We start from the raw sequence: 24,663 nt of genomic DNA on the forward strand, positions 1-24,663 counted from the left end.
TCTATTTTAATGTACACCTCCTTGTTTTTGTTTTTAATTTATTTAGATCAATACCTCTTTTTGTTAGTCTGTAAAGTTTGCTCTATATACACTAATTGGTGAATAAAAATAAATAAAAAGTTAAAGAAAACTTTAAAATTTGAAAAGTTTAATTATTTGTCTCAACTTTTGAAAATGTAATTACTATTGCAGAACTCCACATCATTTCTATGGAAAAATAAGGTTTAAGAGGCACTTTTGTTCAGCAAGGAGCCAAATGAAGACAATGGAAAAGTGGATGGAGATAAAAGCAATGGAAGATTTTAGAGGCTGCAAAAAACTGGTTAAAAATCATTTAGGATAATAATCTAAGTATCATTGTAGAGAAAATTTCAGCTCCTGAAAATGATTCTATTTAATTAAGAAATGGCATGCACTGTAAAACATTTGAGCCGCATTTAGTTGTGTCTACTATCTTCTATTCTTTAAGTCAAATAAATTTATCCAGTTTTAGATTTTGAACCTAAATGTGAGTTTGTGAAAGATAAACTTACAGCAGTAAGTTGTGTTAACTTTTTATTAATTTAGTCAAACCTCCAAGAGTTGAATAAACTAGAGTTTTTAGGTTAGCACTTAAAAAACTGAAATAATAAAGACAGGAGTGGGAACTATTTCCCAGAATGCTTAGCGGCATGTTTTTGTCTCCTGAGATGGAAGTGCGTTACATTGATCTGACTCTTGTGTTTTATTAAGGCAAATGTTCATTTTAATGCAATTCTCAGTTAGCAAAGCTTGAGGATAATGTCCTGTTCACACTAAATGTTTCTGAGCTGAATTCATTGGGATGTTTAATAAAATTCATTATCAGATCAGAAATTTTGTTCCTGCAGTTTGAAACAAGAATTTAAATTATTCTAAAGTAAAATAAGTTGTTATTTTAACTTGATATTGTGAGTAAAGTAATAGAAAAATGTGGCTCTTTAACTATTTTTTTCTTCCATATTGTGAAATAATTATTTGGTTTAAATTGCAGCATTAAGATTAATGAAGTTAAAAACAATGTTTAGACAATTTGTCTCTTGTTGTTGAATCAACTTCATGAACTTTAATTTCTGAGTTAAAACCAAAACAATTTTCTTGTTGACTTAAATTGCATTTACAAGGCAGCAGGTGGACTTTAATTTTCAAGTTAAATCACATTTAAATGTTTTACAGTGTGAGGGGTCAAAGGGTTGCCTACATTTTTGCAGACAAGCCAAGAAATCATTTGATAGGGCTTACAAATAAAGCCAACTAACTTTTAACTGGGATTTTTTATATTCAGATTTGAATATATTCAAAGAAAAAACAGAAAACTGGACATTTAAAAATCAGTTTTTCATTAACTTAAAATATTTTAGAGTTCAGCGACGATGGTTTATTATACGCTTTAACAGCAGCTGTACGTCTAATCTGTTGTATTTATTCTTCCTTAGAAAAGATTTTAACAAACCTAAGAAGTGGAAAGTTTTTATAAAAACAGGAAACATTAAAACAGAGAGAAAACTTCTCATCGGTAACATAAAGGGAGGCAACGCTGCAGAGAAACTGTTGCGTTTGTGATTTTCACATTTCCTGCCTTTAGAACTGGAATGTTCCGTCACCATGGCAACAACTTTCTGTACCTACAGAGAAACTGGCTGAAAACTTCAGAGATTATTTTCATACCCAACAGTTACAGCGCTTGACTTTTTAAACATATTTTTAATTTTAAATATAAATCTATCTTTACATTTTCAAAGCAGAGGCTCAGCGGCCATCTTTAATCAAGGTAGGTTGTCTCAGAAAGTTTTGGGGAAATTAATCAAGCTGCGCTAAAGCTAACTGACGAAAGCCTTTGTTACTGTCAAAGCCACTGTATTAATAATCATGCATATTTAATATACATTTTTTTGTAAGTTTGATTTGGTTCATGGATGGTTATTAATTTAAGGGAATGTTTAGTTTCTCCAGCAGTATTAAAAGTTAATTGAAAGCCTTTTCAGTATGAAAGGCCTTATTTGCGCTGCTAACATTGTGGCACTTTGAATGCATGTAAAGCTACAGATCTGAAAGGTAGGGAGGGAAAGTGGTGGAAATAACAAAGAAAAATAAAAAATATATATATATAAATAAGCCAGAGGAAGTCACAGACTTTCCCCCCTGCCTGAGAGGAATGACAAAGACAGGAGAAGCAGTTTTTGTCCCTCCCAAGATTTCATCTGCGGAGGCAAAAATCCAGACTTCTCTTTTATTCCCTTTCATGTTGAGCTTGAGAAATAAGTATTCTAAAGATGCGAACAGGTAAACACTGAGATATACCTCATGGCTGACACCTCTGTTCACGGCTTCCTGAAGAAGTTTTGTGAAAATGTAATCTGTCACTGAAAGTTGAGACTCACAAAAAAAAAAGATCTAAAAAATGCTGCAGTTAAATAAAAATATTAGAATGTGATTAAAAGGTTAATTTACTTAATTCCAGAATTGAAACTTGTGGATTACGTTGCAAAAACACAAAATCTCAGGGAGTATTTTTGGTAAAGTTTCTAATGCAAATACCTTAAAATAAGAAAACTAACTTACAATTATCTTTTCAGCAAGATATAAAAGCTTGTTGTTGATCAATAATTAATTAACATTAATAAAAAAGTACTGTTTCTACTGACAGATTATTTTACTTATAACAAGACATTTTCCCCATGTTATAAATGAATAATCTGCCAGTGAAACTAGTATTTTTAGAAAGTTATGGATTTAAAACATATGAGTGTATTAAGGCCATATTAAAAAATAAAACAGAAAATAAAGTTAGAATATAGCAAGAATAAAGTCAAAATAATATGGGAAGAGAATAAAAACTTAATATTTTGGACATAAAGTTATAGCATCACCAGAAACAGAGTCATAGTATTATGGGAATAAAGTTGTACAGAAATAAAGTCGTAATAAAATGATTTTATTCTCATAATGCTATGACTATTCTCATTATTTTATTTTATTTAAGTGTCTCTCTAATACTCTATTATAAAAATAAGCTGCTATATCTTGCTGAAAAGTTACTTGTAAGTTAATTTTCTCTTATTCCAAGTGTACAAATACTCGCCTAATTTGCATAGGCCTGTCACAATAACAAATGCAACGATAAATTGTCCCAGGAGTTATCGCGATAAACGATAATATTGTTGTTTCGATTTTTAAGTGACATAATGGTAATGGCACAATAAAACAGGAGAAAACATTCTCAAAAATCTAAATGAACATTTAATACTGGAACCAGAAAACATTTTAAATATCCACAATAAATAATAATAATAAAAAATTAAAAAATAAAAGGAATTATGAAGTTGCTGTAAACAAAGTTGCCCTTTAAAAAAGGGCTAGTTGAGACCAAAGCACCAGACTGAAGACTAGTTTTTGGTAAGAAACAAAAACATAAGAGAAAAACAATAAATCCTGCAAATTGAAATTATTTAGCTGCTTTTAATTTATCATGTGATTAATTTATTCATTGTTTATTGTCTATTTTTGCAGTGTATTTAGTTTCATCACACAAAGTGTGACATATATCAAGTGTTGATTTCTGCAAATTTTGATAATTATACTTAATCAAAAAACCTAAAATTCCCAGATAATGAGAATATCAAGTAAGACCAATAGAAAAAGGCAGCTTTGTTGAAAAACCCTCTAATGAGCCTGAATTTATTTTTTTGTTTTATGTCTTCAATTGATTAAAAACATTTACTTTATGCAGGTAATGCTGAAGAAAAGCAAGGTGCCGCAGTCCAGGAGAGTAGAAATCCTGTCTCTGTTTCAAAGATACGCAGAAGGCCTCTCTACTTTACCTGCGAGCGCTCTGCTGACGTTTCTCTGTAAGGAACAAATGGAGCTCGCAGCGAACAAAGACACGGCGGAGGATCTGATCGACAGATATGAGATTGAGGAGACAGGTGAGTGAGTGAACGAGGGGGAATCTCGTCTCTTCGCTGCATCAAGAAAGTTTAAAAAATGATTCTGGAAAACAGACGAATCACGACGATGGTGATTCAGTCTGAATGTAAGTTAAGACCTGAATGCTGAAAGTGACAGGTCTACATGAGGAGAAAAGAGGATTCATCACTGGGAAAGTGGAACAGGTATTGTTAAAAGCTCAATGTGCTGCAGAGTGAGTCACAGAATGTCTCATTAAAAAGCAGGAAATGTAACAGGACGTGTCTCCCAGTCGCACCGAGTCGCAGCTGTGCAGGAACAAATGTTCAGGCAAGGAAGATAATTCAATTTAATCTTAAAACGACAGAATTGTGAATAAAAATTTATATTCCAGAAAGAAACCCATACATTCCTAATGCAGCCGTTACTGGAAAACCCAACAATCCCCTTGAATTTATATAAAATAATATTTTTTTAATGCTTTACTTATTTATATTGTTCAAAGTTTTTAGGAACATTTCTTTAGCAATAACTGATTTTCTTTTTTCTATGGTTGTAAATTTAACATGAAATAGATGCTAGTTTCTTTTTTGGACACTATGGAGGTGTTTCATTAAATTTGAATACATAAATACTGTTAATCAATAAATCAAATAAAAAATATATATATCTCTTTTAAAGGCAATTTTGTCAATCACAGTTTTAGTTTATTGATTTCAGGATTTATTTGTGTATGTATTTAGTTATTTAACAATATGAACATAAAAATAAAAATCTCTGAAAATAAAACACCATTATTATATAAACAAATAAGAAAATACACAAAAGCAATCTTGAAATGAACGTAAAACAATTTAATATTTATTTCGTTTTTATTTTATGGAGATGTTTATTTTTATAAACTGACTTATTAAAACAAATACTATATTTAATAAATAAATACTATATTTATAACAGTATTACTTCAGTAGAATTTCTGGATACTTTACCCACTGAGTAACTTCACAAGAAAATTAGTTTTAGCCAAAAATTCACAGGACTCAGACACAAACCTGCAATTTCTGTCAGTTTCTTACGTTTTATATTGAAAGAAACTGATTTGAAAAAATGTTTGCTTTACCTAATTTAGTTACTTTGCAGTTATTTTATGAATATGAATTATTTTAATTTTGACCTTTAAAAAATATTTAAAGTACCAAATATTAAATATTAAATGATTGATGTTTTGATCAGTTACTCTATAGTTTTGCTTTTTTACTCGAGTCATTCTTTGGACAGCTACTTTTTACTTTTGCTAGACTTAAAAATGTTGCAGTAGTGCGACTCTTGTAATTTTTGGGAAGTTTACTTTTCTCTGGAAATATGTAAATTGATCCGAGATTGCTCGGTTGCAACATGTCTATTTCAGAGCTGGAATACTTTGACTTTAAGACGCATGCAGCTCCAGTATTGGTAAAAAGACAAAAAGGATCTTTGCAGCTCAGATATTCCACTTAGAACAAAATGAAGTGTTTTTCAATAAAAAAAATAAAAACCTCATTAGTGAAGTACTTAGCAGGCTCTGTCCTTACATGTAAAGAGGATCAGCAGTTTTTCTGCTTGGGTTTGCTGTTGCTGCTCTGTTTTATTAAATTTCCTGACCCAGAGTTCAGGCTGTTGTTTCCTCCTTTCAGCTGTAGAAAGCAGGTGCATGACGTTCGAAGGCTTCCTCAGATATATGGAGTCCAAAGACTGCTGCGTGTTCAACCGGACTCACAAGACGGTGTACCAGGACATGGACCAGCCTCTCACCAGCTATTTCATCTCCTCGTCTCACAACACCTACCTGACCGGAGATCAGCTGGTCGGGAAGAGCCACCTGGATGCGTATGTTAGGTAGGGAGCGTTTTTATGACTCTTCTCGCTTTGTTTTAACGAAGCATCTATCATTTGAAAATTTATAAATGAGAATGGACATTATGTAAAAAGAGGGAATGACAAAACATTTCCTGGTGTAATCTGGTGAAACCTATGGAAGATCAAAGCTGTCAAAATGTACTGCAATTCTCAGAAGAATAAACACTATTTTGTATCAGAACAAAGCAATAAGGATAATTAAAGTATCATACAAAGAATACACAAACCCACAATATATATAATTATGAACATTGAAATCTCTGGATTTGGTTGAATTCAAAGTACACTTAATGTACAGAGCAATACATAATCTACTATCCAAAAATATTCAAGAATTGCTTACAAATATGCAATTTAAGGAGAAATATGAATTTAAAAAAGCATGAATAAAGAAATGAAGCAATATGTAAGGATGAGTATATTTAAAAAAAGGTACAAAAATATTTCTTAATAGCTTTGTGGAAGATGAAGGTTATAAATAGTAAAATAATATGGGATTAGAGTACTGAAAAAAAGAATAATTCTGACTTTTTTCTCTGAAGATTAAAGTCAGAATAATGAGGGAAAAAAATCTGAATTCTTTTAACATTTTTTTTTTCACAGAATTTGGAATTTTCTTCTCAGTTCTGATTGTTTTTCTAACTCTGAGAAAAAAGAAAGTCCGAACTCTGAGGAAAAAAGTCCGAACTCTGAGAAAAAAAAGTCCGAACTCTGAGAAAAAAAAGTCCGAACTCTGAGGGAAAAAAAGTCCGAACTCTGAGGGAAAAAGTCCGAACTCTGAGGGAAAAAGTCCGAACTCTGAGGGAAAAAAAGTCCGAACTCTGAGGGAAAAAAAGTCCGAACTGTGAGGGAAAAAAAGTCCGAACTCTGAGGAAAAAAGTCCGAACTCTGAGGAAAAAAAAGTCTGAAATCTGAGGAAAAAAGTCCGAACTCTGAGGAAAAAAAAGTCTGAAATCTGAGGGAAAAAAAGTCTGAACTGTGACGGAAAAAAATGTCAGATTTTGGGGAAAACAGTGAGATTTTTTTTAAAGTCAGATTTAAAAACAAAAAAAGTCAGATTTTTGAGGAAAAAAATGTCTGATTTTTTTAGATTAAAGTTAGAATTTTGAGAATAAAAGTCAGATTTTTTTTTCAGTGACCCTAATCCTCTTCTCTATGATTTTTATAAATATAATATATAAAAAATAGGTTAAAATTATGTTTTCTATGTAAGATATAGATTTAACATATAGTGTCAGAAGTCCTTGATATAAGGGGAGTATTGAACAGCAAAAAGAGGTTGAAATTAAAATAAACTTGTAGCTCCTTTTCGAACAAGAACAAGTAGCTAAAATGTTTGATTCTTAACTTTTGTTTTAGTGTATATGTTTAAATGCATGTCTATATTCTTGTTTTTAATTTATTTTATTGATTTGTTCGATATATATAGAACCTAAAAATACAAGGTGGCTAAAAATAAACAGCGCAGAAATCTACTGTTTTTGTGATTTGTAAGTCGATCCTGTCCCTGCAAAGCTGCACGTTTGGTTTCTGAACACTGAATACCGTCCTTCTCGTTTCACTGACCTACTCATGTGCTGAGGCAGACAGCAAATCTGCTGTGGATACCTCTGTGGCACAATGAGAGCGATTACAAAGCAGCTGACAGCAGCAAGAGTTCAGTATTTATGGATCTGGCGAACGGCTGAATGCCCTGGCCAGCTGGTAGAAACTAACCATTCAGCCCCAGCAGCCTTCAAGCTCTGCTCTGGCCTGATAACTAAATGTTTATCTGCGAGAAAAACAGGAATACAGCTGCAGAAGGCTGAAGATTAGAGACTCAGCTAGGAAATAAAAAAAAAAGCTTAGATTCACTCTTTGGAGAGTGAATGCAACTGAACTGAGGCACAAAGTTGAAACTACATTGAAAACTATTACAACATTAGACTTTCTATGAGTTTTATGTAATAGATCAGTGAAGTGAAATGAATCTAAAACACTGTTTTCCAATTTTCTTCATATTCTCAGTTCATAACTACAATTATCAAGGAAAACGTCTTCAACTGAATCTTTAACCTGCAAGTCGTTCAAGACAAAATGGTCCAAAATGGATTCAAGAATTTTATTTTATTTTGCACTTATTATTACATAATGCGGTTTTATGTACATTTTAAAGTCTGATTTTGTTACATTACTCCTAAAAAGTGCGGCGACTGCACTTTGCTGGCTGAAGCCTGACCTGCTGATTCCAATTTGGCCGATACCGATTGTTTTTGGTATAGAAGTTGCTAAATATAGCAAGAAAGTCACTGAGTTGGTAACAGTGGAGGGACTATTGTTAACTGAAAACTTGCAGAAATTACCTGGTGGACCGGTCCGTCAGTCAAACCTCTCACATGGGAGAGCAGAAGAGGAAGTGGTTGACTTTTAGACCTTTGTTGATGTAGATGAAATCGGCTTCACATGTAAGTATCGGCTGATCACCGATCTCCCAAAATTAAGGAAATCGTGTATCCCTACTTATTACTTATTGCATTGCATCCTCAGGGTTGCACTGATTAGAGTGAATCTTTAACTTGTACGAGGGTTGCATCGATTCATTGGCGCCAATTTTGTTCATTTTACGAGACGGGTGATCAGCTGATCTTCTGCCCTGATCTCATCTACCTCAACATAGATCTAAAACTTAGTCTTTGTCCTCTTCTGCTCTGCTGTGACAGGCTTGACTGACAGACCGGCTCATCAGGTCACGTCTGCATGTTTGCAGTTAACGAGTCACCCTACCTTAGCTATCTGAGTAAGATCATCTTAATAGCTAGAAAGAAAATGGGTAAAGGTGAACCCGCTGCCACAAACAAAGGATTGGAATAATAGGAAAAAATCTACATCATGGAAAAATTGACATGTCATCTGAAACTACAGCTAACACAAATGGAAGAAAAGGGGACAAAATTGACACTATTCAAGACAAAAGACAGCAATGAAAAAAGAGAAAGAACTGGACAAACTAGAAGAATAGCTCCCAATCAAAAGTTTTATGTTATATAATGTTGAATGTGAATTTTTCATGTATGTTTTATATGTAAACAAATGTGGAAAATGCATATAAATGGATAAATGAAAAAAAAAAAAACAATAATCATCCACCTGTTGCCAACTCAGTGACTTTCTTGCTATATTTAATGACACTTCAGACAAAAAGGAAAAAAAAGTTAATATTGCAATCGGTGCACTCCTAACTTGGACTATCTTGTTTTTCCCCTTACAGTATTTGCATTAACTGGACACCATGATTTAAAAAACAACATACTGACTTGCTGCAGCTTTTCTATGAGCAGTGGAACGTCGCTTCGTTAGTGATATAAGTGAAGGCAATAAACTGGCACAAAACCAAAAGCAGTCCCTCTGGAGAGCGTCTGCAGAAACTGAGATAACTCTTCACTACGCTGCCAGAAAATACATCAAATCCATAACAATTTAAAGTGACATCATTATCAGCAGAATGCTGCTTTCCATGATATTTAAATATTCAGCAGAAGGAATACACATCTGTGGTATCATTAAAAACAGAAATAGATGAGTGAGAATGTATGCATGGGAAGGAAGTAGTGAAGTTTGTGATTATGATAACCCTGCCTGAGCTCACTGTGTGTGTGTGTGTGGGCGTGTGTGTGTGTGTGTGTGGCGCAGCGCGCTGAGGAAAGGCTGCCGCTGTCTGGAGATCGACTGCTGGGATGGTCCAGACACGGAGCCTGTAGTTTACCACGGCTACACCCTCACCACCAAGATTTTATTCAAGGATGTCATCAGAACTGTGGAACGATACGCCTTCGAGGTAACAGCTCCAGCTTTCCACTCACATTCATGCAGCGCCAAGAATCAGCTTCTGTCTCATACTTTTATAAGCACAAAGAATCTCTACTGAGATGCTATTGATCCAGTTAGCAACCTGCAAAAACACAAAATCTTACCAAGTAGGTTTGGTCTAGTTTCTAGTGCAAGTATCAACTTGCAATGGACTACTAAGGTCATACTAATAAAAAATTATAAATACATTTATGAGTAAGAAAGTAATAATATTACAAGAAAAGTTTAAATAATACATGACTAATAATAATAACAGAATAAAGTCAGATTTTGAGAATAAAGTCATACTAGAATAAAGTGGTAACATAAGAATAAAGTGGTAACATGATTATTATAATACTATTCTGGTCCGAGTTTATTCTCGTAATATGACTTACTTCTCGTAATTTTATTTTTTCCTTATACTTTGTTGTGAAAATTAACTTACAAGTAACTTTTCAGGAAGGAATAAGAGTTTGTTTTAAGTTAATGATTCCTTAATATTGATGAAAAAGTACTTGCTATGATAAATATTCTGCCAGTCAAACAATAAATAAATTTCCCATGTTGTGTATAATAATTATATATGTTAAACTAGAACTTATTAATCAATATTAAGAAATAATTTACTTAAAACAAGGTCCTATATTGTGCTGAAAAGTTACTTGCAAGTTAGTTTTGTCTTATTTCAAGTTTACTAAGATATTTGCACTAGAAACTAGACCAAAAATACTTGGTAATATTTTGTGTTTTTGCATTGAACACTGTGACTGCACACTTTCTGATTTCAGGTGTTAGGTTTTTTAAAACTCTTCCATGATGTGATATGTTAAATTAGGTTTTATTTACGTCCTGACAGGTCTCCGCCTACCCGGTGATTCTGTCTCTGGAAAACCACTGCTGCGAGGAGCAGCAGCAAGTCATGGCCAAGTACCTGACTTCCATCCTGGGGGACAAGCTGCTGAAGAGTCCTTTAGATCACCCGACCACCGGAGACCTCCCAAGCCCAAATGTAAGACATAACAGTGGATGTGTTGAAGAATGTAAGGCTACGTTCACACTGCAGCCTGCAGTGACCCAATTCCGCTTTTTTGCCTTAATGCCACCTCTATCTGACCTTTTCATGACAGTCTGAACAACACACATCAGATTGTTTTTAATGCCCAGGCCGCTTGGATATAAGATACGTATCTGATCTTTTCAAATGTGACCTGATCTTTTCATCTAACCTGAACGTCATCGATACTCGACAAACATCAATATTCGACGTCCTGATATGAGCAAGCGAGAAGAAAAACAACAACCATTGTGAATTATAATGAGGATTAAGGTTCTTAATGTGCTGGCTTCAGTTGGATAACAACTTTAATATCCTAAGATATGCTCCAATGTTAGCATCCATGTTTACCGCAAACACTGAGCACTTCTTCGTCTTTTTTATGGTGGTTGGCAAAACGCTGAGCGCGCTCTCTGTGTGACGTCATTGCGCCCTCTACTGCGCATGCGGGACACTTTCAGGTCGTTTGCAGTTCACACTGGAGATCACATACAAGTCGCATATATTTAGAAGTGTGAACGACCACGCAGAAAAAATATAAAAAATAATTGGATTTGGGTCACTTCAGCCTGTAGTGTGAATGTAGCCTATGTGAGCTTGATGGCAGGATGACCGCTTATGGAAATTTTTAGCTGATATCATGGACGGAAAAAATTTGCAGAATTAGAGATTGTTCATTTGGCCATTGGGTTCTTTGTCTCGGAGATGAAAACATTCTCTGTTTTTGAAATGAATAAAGCAACGGACCATGTGACGAAGTTTGCTCAAGCTGGAGTTAATGTTTCTACACAGAGAAACGAGTCCTGTACCAACATCTGCTGCAAAGCAGCACATTTGTTGTACATTTGTTAATGCTGCGTAATTTGTCTAAAACCAATTTTGTGCTGCCCTCTTTTGGTTGAACTGTGGCAACTGCAGTCAAATTTTCCTATTGGTTATGAAACTTGGTTTCACATGTTGCCATAAAAGTAACAAAAAAATGGCTAGTCGCTTGTTTGAGAAAAAAGTTGTTCTAGGCATTTAAAAAAATTTCTAAATTTGGAGTCTGCAAAGTCGCTAAGTTGGTAACAGTGTTTTATCTAAAACCTGCGCATGACTTCAACAGCTGATTGTGTCCTTGGACCATACAGAGTTTATCCATGCTTATGCAGATTTTTAAAGATCTGCTGCACAAGTTTGTCAATCAATTAATCTCAGGATAAATTAAAACAAGCTTAGTTATTTCCGTTTGCATGATTGATAATTTTTCTAGCTTTCGTCTCTTTTTCCTTCTCAAAACTGGATGACAGTCTGGAGAATTGGTCCAAAATGGTCCCTTTTTTGAAGGACAATTTTGTGTTTGTTTGTTGTTTTGTTTATTTATTTTGGATATTTAAAATGTTTTCCAGTTTTAGTACTAAATGTTCATCAGCTAGAAAATGGTGTCAAAACAACAATATTGCTTATCGCAATAAATTCTGGGACAGTTTATTTGTTATGATATTCTTTGTTGGGTTTGAGGAGGGACTTACAGATGTAAGGTTTTATTTTCTCTTTGTCTCGTCAGAATCCCAATTCTTGTACATTTTTTTGGAAATATTGTTAGTAAATAAAAGAGGAGCCCTTATTTAGTTTTCCACTGCATGTTCCAGAAACACTAAAGTTTGTTTTTTAAATTTGTTTTAACTTTGCTTTGAGAATAATGCTTATCTGAAGATATCATTTTAAACAAGGGAAGTAATTTGTAGAGTTTATAGACCCTAGAATTGCTTGCATAGGTAAATCTGTCAATATGCGTCATATTTTCTCCCCAAAAATCTTTTATGTTACAGTTTGTGGCAGAAAAAGATGAAGATTTAAAGCACAAATAGAGTAAATAGTAGATGTATTGGTGTGTGATTAAATGGTTTCTCTGCCTTTTTAACCCCAAACTGTGTGCAGTAATGCGAATATGACCTGAAATGATCTCTGCTGTAGTGATTTATGCAAAAATGGTGCTTGGCTGTTGCACTTATGCAAGTATGTGATAGTTTTAAAAGAGAAGAATTAATGATATACTATATTAAGGGTTAGTGTGCATAATTTTATGACTGAGTTCGTGGTGTTTGTGTGGGACTGTTAGGACTTGATGTATAAGATCCTGATCAAGAACAAAAAGCTAAAGTCACAGATTAGGAGAGAGGACAAGACAGAGGAGAGTGCAGATGAGGGTGAGGATGCTGATGATGAGGATGAGGAGGATGATGACGATGATGATGACAGCATTCAATCCAAAACAAAGTTCTGGTCTCCAAGAAAAATGAGTTCAAAGAAGAAAGTAAGTTAGGGTTTGTTTTTTCAGTCAGTTTAAAACAGATTCTAGTAAGCTGGCATGTTTGTGTAATAAGACAGAGTGTTAGGGTCACGCTGAGAAAATTTAGAAAATAAAATTACGAGAATAATGTATGAGAATACAGTCGAAATAACATGAGGATAAAGTCATAATATTACGACCTTAATCTGGTAGTATTTCTTTTTCTGGTATTATTTAAACTTTATTCTCATAATGTTATGACTTTATTCTCGTAAAACTATATTCTTGTACGACTTTATTCTTGTACTATTTCGACTCTTATATTAATTAAACTTTTTTCTTGTGTTATGACTTCTTGTAATACAATTTTTCCTTGTACAAGTTTTATCTCATAATACAATTCTCGTATTATTTTGACTTTATTCTCCTACAACTTTATCCTCCTGACCCTATTCTTGTAACACGGATGTTTATCTCGTACAGTTTTTTTCTTGTAATTTTATGAGTATTTTCATATCATTTTGACTTTATTTCTGCAACATCATTATTCTTGGAATTTTATTTTCTCAGTATGGCTACTCTGTGAAGTTTAACCTTGTCTCACTTAACGGCACTGACCAGAAGAAGGTGAAGGTGACCCTTCACCAGGATTTATCGGACCTGGTGATTTACACGCGGTCTGTGAAGTTCATCAGCTTCAGCCACTCCAGGGACAATCAGAACTGCTATGAGAACACATCCATGGCAGAAAAGAAGGCGCGAAAGCTCCTCAAGGCCTCAGGTACACAGAGAGACTCGCTGATGATGTCATGATGAGGTCATGGTGAGGATTGATGAGGTCATGGGGAGGATTCCAGTATGAGTGTTAGGATGAGAAACATCCTGAACTTTAGGGACAGACATTAATGGAGGTTTGATTCTGTGAAAAATCAAAGAAGAGCTGTGCAAAAGTCTTGGGTCGCTGCAATCTGGAAAAACATAGAATTTGATTTAAGTGTCTTCAAGGCCTGGATATCCATCCATCATCCATCATCCATCCATCCATTCCTCTGTCTATCCATTCATCCATTCGCCCATTCATCCTTCCATCTGTTCGTCTATTTACCCATCTGTCCTGCATCCATTCGTTTGTCCATCTATTCATCTGTCTTTCATGCATCCATCCATCATCCATCCATCCTGTATTCACCCATTATTCATCCATCCATCCATCCATCCATCCATCCATCCATCCATCCATCTGTCATCCATCCACCCATCCATTCATTCATTTATCCATCCAAGAACTTTGGGATTTTGTATCTGAAAATCACAAAGTTTTGGGATTGCAAACTTTTATCTGAAAATCAATGTGAATTATCTTCCATCACACATTTCTCTACTGTTTGTTATCAAACATCCAGGCTTTCTTTCATGCTGTTAGTTGTGGTCTTGATTAGAGCTATAAATAATTCAGAAGAATACAAAGGAAATGTTTACCTGATAAACACCTTCTTTCTAAATCTCAGGGGTGTTAAAAGTTTATATGTGAAATTATTGTTCATGTGAACCAACCTTCTTTTGAAATCCAGTTGTCCACTTTCCTCTTTTCCGGACAGAAAATTAATAAAACAGAACCAAATGTCCAAATACAAACTTTTAGAGATGTTCAGAATCTATACATCAAGACCAAGTAATGAGATTACAGGACTGTCTGGCTCCATGGAAGCAAAATGTTAATGAAGAGTTATTTAAACCTTTTCCACAGAACTGCATGTTGAAGCAGCAGATTATTTGTAGTCCAGGAGCAAGAATTAGATCCGTCTCATACCAAACTGAAAAATGTATTCGAAACTCGTCAAAAATTGACCATGTCCTTCCAGATGAACCCCATTACCGCATGATGGCATCCAGTGTGACAGTGTGGAACATCACAAGGAAGTGGCACTCTGTGCTGTATGTTTAACATTTCCCCCTGACTGGCTTCTGCATCCTCTCTTTCAGGTTCCAGTTTCATTAAGCACAATCAAAGGTTCCTAAGCAGAATTTATCCAGCAGGCTCGAGAACGTCCTCGTCCAATTACAACCCGCAGGAGTTCTGGAACGTCGGCGCGCAGCTCGGTGAGCCGCAGAACCTCTAGACATATTTCTTTAAGCAGGAACGTAGATTTAATTAATTATTTTGGAAACGCTGATATTTAAATATTTAAATGAGTGTGGAGTATTATCTAATGCTATTAATAAGTTAGTCTAAAGTTGACTGATCTTATTAATCAACTAACAATTAATTTAGATGCGTCCATTTTCTTTAAAAAATTTGTTCTCTCTTGCACGAAGAAGGTCGATCGTTTCCATCTTATAAAGGGCTACATTTGTCATTATATTTTGGCTTTAAAAAATAAAAACCTTGTGAAGCTTAAGAAGCTTGTTATGTAAGAGGATTAGGGCCACTAAAAAATCATCTGTCATTACTCTGCTGAGATTAAAGTCAGAATTTTGAGTTCAAACTCAGAATTTTGAGAAAAAGTTGAGAATTGTGAGATGTATCCGAATTTTGATCAAGAAAAAAGGTCCAAATTATAATTTAAAAAAGTTCAGAATTCTGAGATTTTTTTTAATCAGAAAAAAAAAGGTCAAAATTCTGATTAAAAACAATTCTGACAGTCTGACAGGAGTCTGAGATTAAAGTCAGTGTTTTGTTTTTTTTTGTTTTTCGGTGTCTCTAATCCTCTTTCAGTAGCTTGACGAGAGTTAATATTTCAAAACAGGAACTGCATAAATGCATTGTGCATCCCACACCAGAACATTTCTCCTTCCCGTTCTGGTATCCCACCGTCATCTTTGTTTCTGTATCAACTGGCTCTGTTTAAGGATGGCCAGCGGCCCCCTTTACTGGATGGCAGGCCGAACTACAACGCTAAAAGAAGGTCTGAGCAGACATTATTAGTTTATCAACTGTAACTAATTAAGCGACATCCCAAGTACAGACACAAATGTCATTGTCAAAATGTTAAATAAAATGAATACAGAAAGACTCTTTTTGATCCCTTGTATCTGCAGTGTCACAAGGAATCAAAAACCTTTCGACATTCACCGAATCAGTCTTTGCAACTCATTACAAGCTGAGGCGGAGAGAAGTTGCCGTCCAGAAGTTGAGTTGTCAAACTTCAAAGAGAATGGCTTAGAAATCTGTTTTCCATTTGGGATCATCAGGCCCTGCAGCAACGTCTCTCCTGCCTCCTATCACACCTCCTCCAAATTGATTTGCTCCTGTGTAAATGTATTTCTTTATTTCCTATGCACAATGGCTGTGCCACAATGGCTGTGCCATTGTCAGAGCCCCCTACATTTTCATTTTACATACTCAACGGTCTGAATCGAGTTTGACGACATCAACAGCAACAAACTTCTCTTGGTGAAATTACGCTTTGAGTGAAAATATTAAACTTTACCTGTACAATTCTGCAGCTATTCACTGCGTTTTCCTGACTCACTGAATCACTGCATCTTGCAGGCTCCTGTCACTCCGTCTGTCGTTGCACTTCCTCCTCATCCGTCTCCATCGCTCATTCAGGTTGGTGGCGTCTTTGAAAAGGAGCCCCGCTGAGCAGACGGCGCGTTTGCATGGGGGCAGCTCAGCAGCTGCAGAGCTCTGAGACAGATGAACAAAGCAGCAGCTCAGACAGATCGATCTCTGTTAGATTAGCAGAGCTTCATGCCATATGCTGGAGAAAGTTGTTAATTCAGACAAACATTTTGGCAGCTATGCATATATTTCTTCTTTTATTTTGCAGTTTTCTCATTTGTGCCAGAAGTCTGGTATAGTGCTTTGCAGGACTGCTTGTACCCCTCTGAATTTACTCAAATTTTGTCCTTTAGTGTAATTTGTTGAGTTTTTTCAGAAAGCCCAATCAAAGTAGTGGAATGTTGTGCAGTGAAATGAAGAAAATACATGGTAATAAAACTGTGGCATGCCCCTAAATAACTGCAAACCCACTGCAGTCTGCAGAGTTAGGGTAGGGCATCATTTGAAGCTCAATAATTTCTATGTGCATGATTTATTGTTTTTCTCTTTTCTCTCTCTTCCCACCAAAAACTGGACGACTGAAGTGTTTTGGTCCCAGCTAGCCCTTTTTTTAAGGACAATTTTGACAAGACTTCATAATTCATTTTATTTAAAGTTTAAATTTTGTTTATTTTAGACATTGAAAATGTCTTGTGTTAAATGAGTTAAATTTATTTTTAAAACAAACTCTTGGTTCATTTTTATTTTAGCTGCTCAGTAATACACAAAATTTCAGAGCTTCATGCCATATGCTTTTTTTTTTCATTAAAATGAAAAAAAAGGTCAAGATTTTTGTAGAAAACACAAAATCATTGTAGATACAAAACTTAAAGAAGTCCGACAATTTCTACATTTTTTGGGTTGATTGTTTTCTTAAAATAGGAAATAGGAAAAGTAAGATTTGCTTTTGGGAAAAAGGTTATAATTAAATCTAAAATTAAGATGAATGCAAAAAACCCTTATTGATAAATGGCCCAAATGGGGATCTATTTTTTTTCTCTGTTAAAAAAGTGTCCCATTTGCATCAACCACCTATGTTCGCAAGCCAGATTGGCTCCCTTTGGACCACCCAAAATGCTTTCAGAGGGCCGTGTATGGCCCCCGAGCCGCACTTTGGACACCACTGGTATATGCAGTGGATATGGTTAAAGATTTGGACAACAGAAACCTCTCCAGACACTCGCCGTCTCTGACGCAACCTTTGCTGCAGAAACATTTGAAGTTGTTCCATAATTTAACTCTCAGTGCGGTGAAATCGAGCTTCAGAAACTTGCAGAGATCCTCAGACGCCGGCCTCCTTCCCCCCCCCCAACAAGCTTTGTGCACACGCAGCGTCTGCTGTCACTGTTGCTGTGAGGCTCCTGACTCGTCATTGTTCTCAGACTGTCCCACTGTGTTTTGCAGTGGCTCTGAATTTCCAGTCTCCAGGCCTGTCCATGGACCTCAACAACGGCCGTTTCCAAGACAACGGCGGCTGTGGGTACGTCCTGAAGCCAGCGGTGCTGATGTCCAGTGAGAGGAGCTTTGATCCCAGCATCAGCTATCGCTACCTGAAACCCATACAGCTGGTGCTCAAGGTACAGATATGGAGCAATGAATGCTCCATAATCCCCCCACGGTGGATTATGGATTATGGATTGAGATACAGTTTTACACCGCTGTCTGTACCTCACAATCTAGGGTTGTTTTTTTTAATAGCAGACCTTATTTCACTCTTAGCTTCCAGAGAAATAGTCCCCTGCTGGATGCTGTGAAGTAACAATGATGTAAAACTTCCTGAGCATGTCTGTTTAATGAGATTATCTCCCTTTAGAAACTTAAGGGAAAAAGGAAACACAGGAAATCTAATGCAATTAGGCTGACAGTCCAATTAATAAATCATTGTATCCCATTATTCTAAGTGTCTTAGCGAGCGGTGCTAGGATCTTCAAGGAAGACTCGTAGCAAAGACAGAGAAGTGGTATGATCTGAATTTTTCAGATTTTGCCTGGTGGTGTTTCATTAAATTATCCTTTGTAGAGTCTTAAGTAAAAATAGTTCAACATATTAGCAGAAATATCACACACACTACAAAAATACAACATCTTCACCAAGAATTGAGCAAATTTCTTAGTACACTTGAAATAAGACAAAGCTAACTTGCAAGTAACTTTTCAGCAAGTTAGAAGAGATTGTTTTAAGAAAATAATTCCTTATTATTAATGAAAAAGTACCATTTCCACTGGTAGATTATTTCACTCATAAGACATTTGTCCCTTAAGAGTGAAATAGTCCGTGGAACTAGCACTTTTTCATTAATTTTAAAGGAACTATTTGCTTAAAACAACCTCCTCCATTTCCCTGAAAAGTAACTTGTAATTTAGCTATGTCTTATTTCAAGTGTACTAAGATACTTTCACCAGAAACTAGCCCAAATTAATTACTTACTTATTTTATGCTTTTGCAGTGAAGAGGCTTTAAATGAACTTCAAGCTTCAGATTAACTTAAACTCAAGCAGCTAACATCACCAGATATTGGTCAAATTCCTTTTAAGCCTTTGCTTCACAGTGACAACTTTGTACTTCGTGCCGTTTCCTGTGATTGCATCATAAAACATCCTGAAGAAAATAATAAGTTCAACATACTGGCACTTACAGTGCTGAGAAAAGGTTTTTCCTCTTCCTCTCTTTTTCTCTTCAGTTTTATTTTTTATGTCACATTTAAAGGTTTTAGATCATGAAAAGGTTAATATCAAAGATTACTTGGGTAAATACAGGATAGAATTTTTTTATTTTCATACAAAAATGATATTATAAAACAAATCTGACAGTATTTGAAAAGGTAAATTAACCTAATATCTACAAACAAGTGCTTATAAAAAAACTACAGTCAATTTTTGGCAAGAGCTTTTTTGGTGTTTGGAAAATGAGACATTTCAAAACTCTTCCGAATGCAACCCCAGAGAAGTCCAGCAAGTTACCTAGCAACCCAGGTGAAGCTCCACCTGTCAGAATGTTTGGTCAGCTGGTTTTACTGCTGTATGTGCTGTACAATGGCTGCTGGAAAAGACAAGTGTTTTGTTGTTGACTTAATACTCACAAACCACTTGCTGCATTCTTGTTGGTTGTGCAGGAGGCTCTACTAATGCTTCTCAAAGATGTACATTTGTATAATTGAACAAATTTCAAACATTTTCATTTTTGAAAATGAGTGCAGTCATTTTCAAAAGTTGAGTAGGGGGTGTGTGGCCAGCAGCAGATTATTTGGATGTAAAGTGACAAGAGGCCCTAAAACAACTCATTCTGAAAGGATCTCAAAATAAGCAGAACTGAGCAGAATCTCCTTATCCTAAGAATGATTTTGTGCAGAAAATGTAATGAACATGTTTTGTGAAGCCCATAGAATTATTCTAACCTGTTCAAGCTAGCATAGCAGGTCACCTTTAACAGAATGTGAGTTTAATTACTCCATTAAGGGTTAGCCTCTAATATGTGAGGACCTTTTATCTTTACGACAAAGCTTTGAGTCAATTCTGAGATTTAAACACTAACATGAAGGTATTGTTGCTGGTAAAATGTAGGGTGTTTTTTTATATAGCGTGACTTTGGGTGATAAAGAAGGGACTTTAATTTGAGGCTGGACACTGTAAGGCTCCATCACGACCAAGTGATGCATGTCGTGATAAGTGCTTGCAGGTTTGTCTTTGATCAAAGCCAGTGAAAGGGAAGGCGCAGTGTGACAGGACTGCAGATAAGTTTGTTTTTTCTGCCAGACTGTAGTAATTGCAGTCTGACAGAAAAAAAAGACATTACATAATTTCTTTCTTCTGTTGTTTGTTGATACTGTCTACTTTTAATGATTTTCTGTTATAGAATCATCTAAACTGAGTTGACTTTCACCTTTCTCTGTTCACAGGTGATAAGTGGGTCTAACCTTCCAATCATCAAGTCTCGAAACACTCTGGACCCATTTGTCCGAGTGGAGATTCATGGGATTGCAATCGACTCCCGCAGTAAAAGCACTCACACTGTCAAAAACAATTGTGAGTACCACAAAGCAAACTCCTTTTAAGGACTGGCTCTTCCCTATTTAGCCTGATTTGTCCTAACTTTTGTCTTCTGAGCGGAAAAAAAAGAATCATTAAAATACACTGAGAATTGATATTACTGCAAAGTGGTTGCTCAAAGCGTTTGGTCAAGCTAAAAATACCAGCCAGACTTTCTTGTGAAAGCCATTAAACTGAATTTAGATACATGTAAAAAACAAAAATCACCCTTCTATGCAAACAAGCTTCCTACTTATGATGACATCACGTAAGGCAGATTATTATTATGATTATTCCTCCTTCTTTTTTTCCACTTTATTTCCACTACTTCTTTGAAGGTTTTTGGCTGCAGCAAAACATTTTAACCGTATCCAAGAGAGACAGACTGATGAACTACTTTAAAAATGTGCACTGATAAATGACAATTAGTTCATACTGGATCTGTGAATAATAAACAAGAATTAATTTTACTCTGGCTAATGCAGAACCACTTTTTGTCAAGGGTGAACTAGTTTCAAATGACTGATTCATTAGCTTGCCTAATGAACTTTGCTATTACATTTTGTAATTATGTATAATTTCTGTCTACAGAGGTTAAAATACCACCTTCCCTTATAATAAAATCTTAATTCTGTTTATGAACATCGGTTGACCACGTCTTCAGGAATGTCAGTTAAAGACGAGATCTACTTTTACAACTTAATTGTAGGATGCTTTGAGTGAAAAGTGTAAGTTTTCCTACTTATCTTTAGTGTATCCTTTCAAAACCTCTGTTTAATCTGGTAATGTTAACATTTATGAGTTTTTAGTTAATATTCTTCCATGTGAAGCAAAGCCAACATTAGTATAGTGGTGTTCAAAGTGAGGAACTGTCACTATTAGATTCTCACAAAAACAGTCCGCATGCAAAAGTTGGACTGATGGCGCATTAGGACCATTCTAATGGTAGGAAATAAAAGAAAGGAGTTGTAAATTTCAACAAAAAAAACTCAGAAATTTTGAGACTAATCTCAGGAATTTTCTAGAAAAAAAAGGAAATTTGTTTTCTAGAAAACCTTTTTGCTAGAAAAATGTTCAACTTTTGCTAGAAAAAAACTCCGAAATTTTTCAATTAATCACAGAAATGTTCTAGAAAAAAGCAAGGACATTTCTTAGTCTGAAAAGTCAAAAATGGTCAACTTTTGTATAGTTTTTGAGTTTCAAAACAAACTCAAAATTTTCTATTTTTTTCTAGAAAATTTCTTAGCTTCATTTCAAAATTTCTGGGTTTTTACTAGGAAATTTTTAGTAGCCAAAAACTTGGTATTGTGTGAAATCCTATGGTTCTTAATACTTCATCACCTACCTGTTTTATTGTCTTCTTGTGTTCAGCTTCACTCCGAGTTGCGATGACTTTCGGTTATCGCTGTCCTTCATCGTTGCCCATCTGTCGAGTTCATCCCCATAACAGAGGCAAAAGCATAGTTAGCTCCATAGCATATATTAGCAGCTAATTAGCGGTAGCCTCAACTGCCTCGAGTCACAGGACGCAATGAAATTGTCTAAACTTTTGCCTGACAAAATTTAAGTCCTGTAACTTTCACTTTTTATTTATTTATTTTTACATATTTGTTAAAACTGTCACGACAGTATAAAATGAGACAGATAATCTGTGAAAAAGCTTCTCCACCTCCTCCCAGCGCTATTATTGACGTTTGAAGAAATGCACCGGTTCCGGTTCAAAGGTAACCAATCAAAGCCAGGGGGAGGTTCTCATGTCAATCATCTTCAGGTACACACTACTTAATGTGCTAATAGCCGAGAAACAACTTACCATGACAGGAAAACCATTTATCCACCGTCATCGGTGGCCATGCTAATTAGCTTTAGCAGTCATGGCTCCATTGTGGTCCATCTGTGTATTTAGTTAGCATTGGAAAAAGACAGACAAGCTCGATTTTTTTTATTTATTTATTATCTGTATGTTAACAAAACATAGAAAAAACATTTTTAAGTAAAGTTACATACCCCAGCTTTAAAGCCAACTTTTATTTTGCTTAATGAATTTAAGACATTACAGATTTCGATACATGAAAGTTCTGATGTTGTATCAAACTCCCAGACCACTGAGGTCTTGTGGTTCCGGTCTGCTCTGCATCCCCAGAATCAGAACCAGAAGCAAACACAGAGAAGCAGCACCACAAATCTGGGACAAACTTCCAGAAAACTGCAAAACAGCTGAAACTTTCTTTGAATCAAAACTAAAAACTCACCTGTTTAGTTGATATTCAAACATAATAAATGGAACATTGACCAAAATATGTAATGTGTATTTTAACGATGGGACTTGACAAAATGCAGTGGCTATTACTGGTTTTCACAATTACACTGCAAAAACACAAATCTTACCAAGTAATTTTGGTCTAGTTTCTAGTGCAAATATGTTAGTACACATGAAATAAGACAAACCTAACTTACCAGAAACTGTTTTAGGAAGATATAATTCTTTAGCATTGATGAAAAATACTTGCTCCATTGGTAGATAATTTAACTTAAAACAAGACATTTTCCCAAGTTACAAGTGAAATAATCTGCCAATGGAACTAGTATTTTTTCATCGATATAAATGAATTGTTGACCTAAAACAAGCTTCCATATCTTGCTGAAAAGTTACTTTTAATTTAGTTCTGTCTTATTTAAAGTATACTAAAATTTCACATTAGAAACTAGACCAAATTACTTAGTAAGATTTTGTGTTTTTGCAGTGTTGACTATATGGTGTGTTTATTTTTGTGTTTTATGACATAAAATACTTTGAACTGCCCTGTTGCTGAAATGTGCTCTACAAATAAACTTGATTGATTGCCTATCTTGTTTCTGGCTCTAAAAATGAGTCAGTGAACCCTTTGTGTAGCTAATAACAATGATTTTTACTGCTCCAGCTCTGACTCCTCACTGGGACACCGACATGAACTTTAGCATCACTGTCCCTGAGCTCTGCCTCGTCCGCTTCTGCGTGCGTGACCAGATGACCCTCTTCAAGAGCGAGTTTGTGGGCCAGTACACGTTGCCCTTCACCAGTTTGAAGAAAGGTGAGCCACAGGGTAGAAAGGGTGACTTTAAGTGGCTGTGGGGAGAGTATATCAGATAACTGTTTGCCCATCATTGCCTGACATTTGCAGTGTCAGCACAGCTAACGGCTCTGCTCTGTGGAATAGATTTTTAAAAACATGGAAACGATATTTTCTGTCTGTTTGATGTAATTTCATTTGGCCCTAACCTCCTCCAGGCTACCGCTGGGTGCCTCTCCTGTCCCGACAAGGATGCAGTCTGGATCCGGCTTCCCTCTTCGTGTTGGTTTTGTATTAGTATCAATCCAAGATGGACTCTCTCTCACACAGTTTAGATACAAAGATGGATGGATTATCTAGCACCCAATAAGAACAACAAAATATCAATAATTAAGTTACACAATGCATGATTTTCTGAGATATAAATATCCATTTTATTGTCAAAATATGTAAATGTCTATTTTTACTGTTGGCTAACAGAGTTACAGAAAAGAGAAAAGAAACTGATTGCGTACTGCTTGAATTTCTTTGGTAATCAATATTAATCCATACATTAAATCACACAAATTGTTGTCAAATAATCACCTTGAAGATATAAACATGGACTACAAACACAACAAACTTAAGCTTCATGTTTTCTTGTAATAGCCTAATCTCACATTGAATTCATTAAAACAATTCTAACTTTAATTTGAGTCTTTTCACTAGAGAGGAAAAAAAAATCCCATGTTAAGAAATTATTGCTTTTAACAAAATCACCGTTGGCATAATTAATGTCCCCAGCATAATCAGTTTCACATTTTTATAGTTTTAAGTGATTCACAGTTTCAAGAAACTTCCTTATTGGGGTTTAAATAATAAATGACAAGAGGGACATTTCCTTTAGCAATTAGGCTGGATGAAAGCTTCATCAAATCTCCATGACAACCAATGGGCACAAGTTGTTTGCCATTTAGATTAAAAAAAAGGCTTATCGGGCGTGCCGTGGTGGCGTAGCGGTTAGCGCGACCCGTATTTGGAGGCCTTGAGTCCTCGACGCGGCCGTCGCAGGTTCGACTCCCGGACCCGAC

General features: G+C 35.4%; 1 protein-coding gene across 1 annotated transcript; it reads left to right on the forward strand.

The window, feature by feature from the left end:
- The first annotated feature begins 3,751 nt into the window (after positions 1-3,751).
- Positions 3,752-23,993, forward strand: LOC116731787 (1-phosphatidylinositol 4,5-bisphosphate phosphodiesterase zeta-1-like). The gene is made up of 11 exons (XM_032581630.1): positions 3,752-3,944; positions 5,598-5,799; positions 9,490-9,634; positions 10,505-10,657; positions 12,804-12,998; positions 13,545-13,755; positions 14,958-15,074; positions 17,923-18,095; positions 20,414-20,540; positions 23,465-23,614; positions 23,812-23,993. Exons 1-11 carry the CDS (start codon positions 3,752-3,754, stop codon positions 23,889-23,891), a joined length of 1,746 nt encoding a protein of 581 aa, XP_032437521.1. The 3' UTR covers positions 23,892-23,993.
- The last annotated feature ends 670 nt before the right edge of the window (positions 23,994-24,663 follow it).

This window comes from Xiphophorus hellerii, chromosome 2, assembly GCF_003331165.1.
Source record: "Xiphophorus hellerii strain 12219 chromosome 2, Xiphophorus_hellerii-4.1, whole genome shotgun sequence".
Lineage (NCBI taxonomy): Eukaryota > Metazoa > Chordata > Actinopteri > Cyprinodontiformes > Poeciliidae > Xiphophorus > Xiphophorus hellerii.